Raw genomic sequence first — 9276 nt, forward strand, 5'->3', positions numbered from 1 at the left:
TTATGATAATAGATAAAATCATGGGAGAGAAAATTTAGGGGTAAAAGGAAGTTATTTCTATAATTTAAGATAATATTGTTATCATCTATAAAAAAATTTTGGTATTATGTTAAAAAATTATTTTTAGAAATTAATGTTGACATGGATAACTTATAAACATTTTATTAATTCATGCATTTATCATTCAGTTTTTATTTGTTTATTTTTATGATTTAATTTGTAAAAAATTATTTAAATTATTATTCATAAAATTATCATACCAATTTAAAATTATTCACAAAATGACAATATTCAAGAAGTTATATTTGAGATCATGAGAGAAAATGTTAAAAATAAAATTTTTAAAAATAAAATTTTAAATTATGAATTAGTTGAGAAATTATATTTGAGATTTTGAGATCATGGAAGAGAAATTATATTTTTAAATTACAATCTTATAAATTAGAAAAAATATTTTTAAAAATTAATAATAATGTAAATAGCATAGAATTGTAACATTAAAAAAAACTCATACGTGTCAAACTTGAAAAAATATTTCTTATTTATCTATTATATATATATATATATATATATATTCTCATTAAATTTTATGTAAATCATAGATCTAAGAAGTTATTAGAATGATAAAATAATATAAATAACTATCCATAGTTAAATTTAATTATATGCATGAATTAAAAAAATCACAAATTAAAATCATTGAGTAAGAAGGTTATTAGAATGATAGAATACTAAATAGCTAGCCATGTCTAAAAGAGAAATCATGGGTTTAGAAAATTATTAAATCATTGGTTAAGAAGTTACCACAATGAATAATTTAAATAATTATCCATATTTAAATTTAATTATATGCATGAATTAAAAAAATAAAAAAATTAATTGTAAAGCAAGGAATTTATTAAAATAATATAATACTGAATAACTAACCATATCTAAAAGAGAAATTGTAGGATTAAAAAATTATTAGATCATAGATTAAGAAGTTATTAAAACAAAGGAATAAAAATAAATTATATTCATGAATTAAAACTAATTTTATAAATGAAATCTTACATGGCTTTTTGATATCATAGTATTTGAAGAAAATGACACTTGTTGTCTATAGAAATATGCTTCTTATTCTTCTATTACATATATAGATTAAAGGTAAGAAGTCGATAATAGTCAACTAAGTTTCATTTTCTATACGTTTGTGTTTTCAATCAATTAATTTATTAATCAACCCGAGTTTTTCCTTTAAAAAAAGAGTCAATTATTTTTTGTCTTTAAATTTTTTTAAGGTGATAACTTAATTCAGTATTGTAGTTTAAATATTAATACTAGTTAATACTAGTCATAAAAACCAAGAAACACGATAACTGAAGTTTAACAGCAAGAACAGCCAGCACCAAAAAGCAAAAGGACCAAACAGAAATAAAAAACAACAGAAAACGAAAAGTTCAAGGATAGCAATAGAAGATTCTAAGAGTCAAATCCCTAGAACCCAGAGGAGAAAGGTCTCGGAGGCGAGCCACCTGGAATGGGAGCCCAGCCCAATCCAAACGTTGGCAACCCAATCTGCAGCTTAATTCAAACTTCCTAAGATCCACTAAAAGCAAAATCATTCAAGGAATTTTTGTGTGCGTGCGTGCGTGTGTGTGTAAATCATTCAAGGAATCAACCAGTGGAGTGTCAATTGAATATGGTCCATGCAAGCTCACATGATAGAATAAAAAATGTTATTGATTTGACATTTTGTTAATCCTTTTCATACCAAATGATCCTTTAATTAAGAATAAAATCAGCCATAATGTTAAATGAAAAAACATAACATGGTTTGAACAAAGAACAATAACCTATAGCGGACCAAAAAGCACATGGAGTCTGGGACTTTAAAGCAAGAACAAGAACAAGGAACAAAATATCATTTAGGAAATTTTCAAAGCAAGGATGTTGTCCACCGAAGGTAGAGATTAGAGGAGGATACGAGGTTGAAGAGGTGGAGGAGAATCGAAGTCACGACATTGCTAGGTAGGGGGAATTGACTTCAATCGTCTGCTTACTCCCTGCTGACACAAGCAACAAGTTGGCTAACAATCAAATTTACAACCACCAAAATCACTATCGTTGATGAAAGATGACAACTCCTCCTTTGGTGTCACAGCTCTATAAGCTTGAAGCCGAGGAAGTTATATTTATGGAGGAGATGTTAGTGGTGGGGATGAAGTTAGGTGTGTGAAGGCAAATGTGATAACAATTAGGGATGAGCATTGGTCAGTTCAATTCAGTTCAGTGCTAAAATGTGTAAAATTGATTAGATGAAGAATACTAAAAATATAAATTGAATTGAATCAAATCAAATTAAAATTTGACAATTCAAGTTGATTGGTTAATTTGATTTTATATTTTATGTTAGGCCGCTCGGACTTGAGACAAGGTTTATATATAAAATCAAGCTTGTAAAGTGACAGTAGCCCATTTCAATGAAGGATTAGGGTTTCAACTTATTAGATTATATATTTACTTTCATTTAAGTATAAAATTAAACAGAATAAAATAAAATAAAGTAACTAATAAACTAAATATAATTTATAAATTAATAAGTAATATATTTGTGATAATTTGGTTAGTTTGGTCTGTTCATTTTTAAATATTACTAACCAAATTGAACCAATTAACCAAAATATCTAGAAAAGAAACTTAATAAATAGAATCAAATAATAAAAATTCAATTTGATTTTTAATTTCAATTTGATTTTGCTCATCCCTAATGACAGTGGCTATGAGGATCAACGTGTCAAAGAGATGATGCCATGTGAAATAAGTCAATTCCATCAAGCTTGTGATGGAATCCAATTTTTTTGTTGGAATTAAAATTCTTGAGAATCCAAATGGCAAATGCTACTGTACTTAACCCGCTGAAATCCAAATTTTATATCAAATTCTGTTAGCATGTGTAGAATTTTTGCATGCCAAATGAGGCCTAACATTACCTTCCAAGAGTATCATTCTGTGTATTACGTAACCAAAAAAAAAAAAACATTGTGAACACTAGAATAGATCTAGTGTACTAAGACAACCAATGCATTCCTTAGCTGCGAGATCATCTTTGATTGATGGCATAAACTATAAACTACGAGATTAGATATGGACTGTTTCAAGTTGAAAATACAAACCATCATTTCTGACATGATTTTAACAAGTAGAACGATAAGATCTACGATTACTGTTTACTTGGAGAAGAGCTTTTGCTAGAGGTGAGTATCAATTGGTTTGATACCAAAATGTGTAAAATTAATTGATCGAACAACATTAAAAATATGAACCAAATCGAACTAGACAAAGTAATCGAACTCAATGAGGACCAAATTAAAATTTGACATTCCAGTTTAATCAAACAGCTTCATATCTTACTATTTCGACTTGAGCCAATTTTTTTTATTAAAATAAATGAGACTTATATATAAAATTGGGGTGGTAAAGTGATAGTAATCAATTTTAATGAGGAGTTAGGGTTTCAACTTATCAAATTATATATTTACTTTTATTTAATTATAAAATTAAAAAAATAAAATAAAATAAAATAATTAATAAATTAAATATAATTTATAAATTATATATGCATGATAACTTGGCTGGTTCAATCCATTTAATTTTAAATCTTACTAAATAAATCAAACTCATCAATCAAAATATTTAAAAATAAATAAATCAAACTAGAAAATTAGATAGACTAAATCAAATAACAAAAATTCAATTTGATTTTTAGTTTTAGATTGGCTTTGCTCGCCCCTAACTTTTGCACCCTACATGACACGAATATACCCAAATGGTATAAAATTTCACTCATATGCTAACGTGATCACTAACATAATAATTTCACTCGTATGCTAATGTGGTTACTAATATACTTTCTTACAGAGGAAATTATGCAACCCACCGATTTATCATATGAAGTTTGAACCCCATTCATGACCTGCAAAAAAGGTATACTTTATTATAAATTTTATTTTCATATTGATGGTTAATATTGATCCACACCATCGCCATTGGTGAAAGCCAAGACTTTCAACCAGTTCTCTTCGTGATTGTCCTCAAAATATACACACACTTAAAATGTTACAAGAACTGGAAATGAGTCACTCAGATCTTCATTAAATTAAAGAACAAATATGGTCGATGTTAATCAACAATGTGAGCTCTCCTCAATAATCAGAAAGAGATACGCTGAAGAGAAGGAAAGCTATTAAAGCAAACATTTGCCCATCCAGCATGATATACTAATTAATTTATTATTAATTACATATTAAGCACTCCAAACTCGGGCAGAATAATGTCAATTTATATTCCAAGGAAGGATTAGGAAAGTCCAGCTTGCCTCTCCCACTGTAGGTCCGCAGAAAACTCAGAAAGCGCAGCTCGAGGATCACCATTTGAAATAGACCAGTAATATCGAGCAGTTTCACCGTCAACTTGCATGCTTCTCCTCAAGGAATCAATTACCCTTCTCTTGCCTTTGACCATGGATATTCTGTTTCCTTCTTCCAAGGGCATTCTATCCGATAGATATCTGCAGCTATCGTCTGGTACATCCTCTGGATATATTACTGCTACTTCTCTTTTTGCACAGTCATCCATCTCAATGTAGCATGTTCTGTTAATAAGAATGTCAGGGTTACTTATAGGAATTAATAGCCTCTCCCTCGAGTATACTCCATGATCACTCATCATGTTGTTCAGACGTTTTATGTCCATGACCTATCAAAATATGAAAATTAGCCTTGCCAAAAAAGAAAACTTCGATACAGTTCATCAATTAAAACAAAATTGCCGTCAACCAGGAAAGCACATACCCCGGATAAGAAAGCTACAGCAAAATAGTAAGAAAATTATAATACTGCAAGTATCAGTACACTAAGGCATAACTGAACGATGGCGTTGAGTTAATCAAGAAGTGTACAAGAAAAACGGCATCAACAGCATTCAATGCATTTTAGTATGATTTGACCCTAATAGCTCACTTCCTCTTGGCTATATACAACAGCTGTCTTTCCCATTCTAGAAATCGATCACTCATACAATTTAAAAGTTGCATTAAAATTATTTGTCACTCGGAGATGGACCCAACAGAAAGGAAGCTGGCATTCAGGGAGCTTTCTGTCTCTATCATGCAAAAATCTTCAATATGTAGAATCATAATAGGGGGTGATGGAAGAAGAGCAACACTATGTAGAATTACAATAGCTATTTATTAAATCCGCAGTAGACCAACAGTAAATAACCAAATACAGCTATTTACATTATAAGAGGCTGTCAGAGTTACGAGCTACTTCGGAGCTTCTTTGGCCAATCTATAGCAACAAACATACCAATTAATACAACGAGATACTCCATTTTTTATTTCAGTTCCCTGAAATCAAAACTTAATGAACTGATAAACCCCATCGAGTGCTGATGTTTTACATATTTAACCATTGATATATTCTGCCTTTGAAAACTGATAAAAGCGCTGATTGGAACTCAATAAATTTGTCGTCGATTGTTGACTAAGTTCTCAAAAATAAACAGAAGAAAGCATTGTGAGCCGGGATAAGTTTGTGGAGAGAGCATAATACCACTTTATATGAATTTCATTAAGCACCAAAATACATTTCTTCATTTGCATCCATAGATATTATATAGTAGCTATTACGGGCTTACAGCTAGATGCCGCAAAATCACGATTCATACATACCTGAACCGAGTATCTGACAGCAAGACTGGTAACGGTATCACCACGCACAATCCGATGAGAAATCGCGAACTTTGCCAAACCATTGTCTCTCCAAAAGCTTCCCGACAAGGGATTTCCGACCACACCCTTCAATTTCCAAGGTGACATGAAAGCTCTGATTACAATATCCCTTTCGGAGGCCACCGAGTTCCAAACTCGGCAGACGCATCTCACCCGGAAGAGCGCCGAAATTGGAAGTTTCTCGAATATAGTTCGGAGGATGTCCCCGCACGCAAGCGCTGGAAAAACAGAATCCACCGGTGAAATTATAGTAGAACAGCCAAAGGAGGGTGAAGAACGGCTTAGGCTCTCTTCGGACGACGAAGACGAGCGCGACAAGTGAAAATTCATCAGATGTTTGAGAACGTCGTCGTTGCCTTCATCACAACAGCTACCCATTGGTGACGGCGCGAGGGAAAAGGCAAGACGGAGTTCGGATTTTTATGTGGTTTGTGGAGTTCCGCTTTTTATAAAAAATAATTAAAAAAAATTTCTAATTATGCAGACGGTAGAGGACTTGTGTACCGCAAAAATCAAGTATTTTTAAAATAAAAACAAAGCTTCAAAAACTCCTGCATTTTATTTACAAAATATTTGATATTAAAAAAATGTTTTTTATATTATGTGTATCAAGTATTAAAGAGAAGTTGCATTTTGTTTACAAAAGGCCTACTGAAAAGTTAAATAACTTTTTTGACCAAAAAAGAAAAGTTAAACAACTTTTTAATTAGTTTCGTATGGTAACACATTTTTAGTAAAAAAACGACCTTCAGATTTTCAGTCGGAAACAAACGTTCAGCCGGATCCTGACTATAATATTAGCCTATACTTAGTACAAGTGTGATTTTCTTATTGAATTTTTTTATAGAGAAAGCTAAGCCGGTTTATGTATCATGTGTTAATAGTCATTTTATCTAGAATTGTGCTTTGAAAATGTGTGACTTGATTGGGAGTTCATCAACAACACACTAAAAGGTCTTGGGTTGGAAAGACCTTTTGCTTGACTCATTATGGCATGTATCAACACAGTTTTTATGAGGGTACTTTGGAATGGGGAGGAATCTCATGAATTCAAACCCTCTCGAGGAATTTGTCAAGGAAGCCCATTAAGTCCTTACATCTTTATCCTATGTGTAGAGAGACTTGGAATGATGATACACAACCTTTGTGAGAAGAAGAAATGGAAGCCCTTGAAGCTCTTAAATAGAGGCCCACTAATCTTTCATCTTTTTTTTGCTGGTGATCTCATTTTGTTCTTTGAAGCTTCTTTAGAGCAAGTTGCATTAGTTAAGAAGGTTATGTCAAAATTTTGTAAAGCTTTAAGGCATAGAATGAATCTCAACAAAATGAAGCTCCTTTGTTCTAAAAGTGTTTGCTTTCAACATGCCCTACAATTGAATTAGAATTTGGGAGTTGGACTCACCACTAACCTTAAGAAATATCTAAGCATTCCCTTCATTCACCAGAAAATCAATAAGGGAATGTTCCTACCTCTTGTTCAAAAACTCAAGCTAAAGTTATCCTTGTGGAAAAGTAGCTTCCTTATTATGGCAAGGAGGATTGTCCTTATAAAATCAATAATCTCTTCCCTCCCTTCATACTTCATGCAAACAATGCTTATCCCAATTGAAGTGTTAAAGGAGATAGAGAAGCTTAGTTAAAAAATTTTATAGACTAATTGACAAGATCAGAAGAAAATGTATTTAATCTCTTAGGATATCATTAAAGGACAGAAGCAATGCGGGAGACTTGGGATAAAAGATCTTGAACTCCAGAATAAGGCATTCCTCTTAAAATTTTGTTAGGGCCTCCTGAACAATTAGAATGCCCTTTAGGTCAAATGCCTTAGAGCCAAATACAAATGTGGGCAAGAGGAAATGCCAATTATAACTAGAAAGAGGAATGCCTCTCATATTTGGCATAGTATCTCTAATATTTGGGAAAAGTTCACTTGAGGGATTAACAAGAGAGTCATAAATAATGACACTATTGGCTTTTGGTAGGACTAATGGGCTCCATTAGATCAAACTCTCATTAAGTATGTGGCCAAGTTCGATTAGCCCATTAATTCTGGAGCTAAAGTTTGTGATATCTTCCTTCATTCAAGTCTTCAAAAATGGCAAAAGTTAAAATGTCACTTCCTTAATAACATCATTGAGAGGATTACAACTAGTAAACCTATAATTACTGGATCAAATGACATCTTTTAGTGGAGATCATCTAACAATGGCAAATTTTCAATCTGATCTGCTTATTTTTTTCTTGAAGATAGACTGCTGGTTGATTCCAATTAGATGTGAAAGCGTTTATAGAAGTGGTTGTTACCAAAAAATTAAAATACTTCCTATGGAAAATCTTATATGAGAGACTTCCTAGTAACCTTATCTGTGCCTAGAAAGGACTTACAACTGATCCTAACTGCCCGTTTGAGTGTGACTGTGAGGAAAGTGTCCTTCATATCTTGAGAGAATGTGTGAGAGCAAAATAGCTTTAGGAGAGAGTGATTAAACCTGTTTATTATGACTTTTTCTTTTCTTGTGATTTATAGGATTGGATTTTATGAAACTCAGCACATAAACCTGCTAAAAACTCTTTTAAATACTAGCAATAGATAAAGGTGTTCACCAATATATGCTAGCTTCTATGAATGACAAGATGTAAAGTAATTTTTGAAGGTACCTAATATTCTAGATATGGACTTATTTTAAGGTGTAAAAGATACTTGATGGAAGAACGTGATTTATTATAACTTAACTCCTCACAACAAGTCAAGGAGCACACCCATGATCTTAAGTAGTCTGTACCACTACTAGGAGTCATATGAGTGGATGTGGATGCTTTTAGGAACATGCACAATAATGCTGCTTACGGGGGACTAGCAAGAAATTCAACAAGTGAATGGTTAGAGGTTTTCAAAAGAATTTAGGCAATATCCCAATTACTATTACTAAAATTTAAGCCATAAAATGTGGCATTGACCTATATAGAAATAATTGAGTGGAACGGTATAAATGTACTTGAATTAATGCCATAAATATCATCTATAGAGGAATTGCTCTTGACCATCCTTTTTATGATGAGATTTTAGTCACAAGCCCTTTTATAGACTTATCAAGATATCAAACTCATCTTTATGTCTTGTGAGATAAATTGCTATGCATATTATGTAACACACCACCAAATTTTTTTTTTAAATAATTTAACTCAACCATAGTTGGGTTACAGCCACCCAACACATTTTTATATCAATAATTTCAATATAAAATATTTTATAATTAACATTTCAGATAAATTTTTACCTCCCACATGCCATTAGGCTAAATCACATTTGTCCATCCTTATACTCCCAACAAGTAAACTAAATCACATTTGTCCATCCTTATACTCCCAACAAGTAAAATAAGCAATTTAACAAATTTTCAACACAAGCCAGTTATTTGACCTTATAATCATGCCATTTTAACCAATCCAAAGTAAACCAAATATTAAAATTACAGTCATCCAAATTGTACTAAAAATAGAAA

General features: G+C 31.8%; 1 protein-coding gene across 1 annotated transcript; it reads right to left on the reverse strand.

The window, feature by feature from the left end:
* Positions 1-4096: 4096 nt before the first annotated feature.
* LOC129287014 (F-box protein At1g55000-like) lies at positions 4097-6178 on the reverse strand. Its single transcript, XM_054923153.1, has 2 exons — positions 5714-6178; positions 4097-4737 (listed from the first exon to the last, which is right to left on the reverse strand). The coding sequence occupies exons 1-2, from the start codon at positions 6149-6151 to the stop codon at positions 4339-4341; spliced, it is 837 nt and encodes a 278-aa protein (XP_054779128.1). The 5' UTR covers positions 6152-6178; the 3' UTR covers positions 4097-4338.
* Between the last annotated feature and the right edge of the window lie 3098 nt (positions 6179-9276).

The sequence above is a fragment of the Prosopis cineraria genome, unplaced genomic scaffold (genome assembly GCF_029017545.1).
Source record: "Prosopis cineraria cultivar Desert tree isolate PC_DT_omini unplaced genomic scaffold, ASM2901754v1 PC1, whole genome shotgun sequence".
In the NCBI taxonomy this organism is placed as follows: domain Eukaryota; kingdom Viridiplantae; phylum Streptophyta; class Magnoliopsida; order Fabales; family Fabaceae; genus Prosopis; species Prosopis cineraria.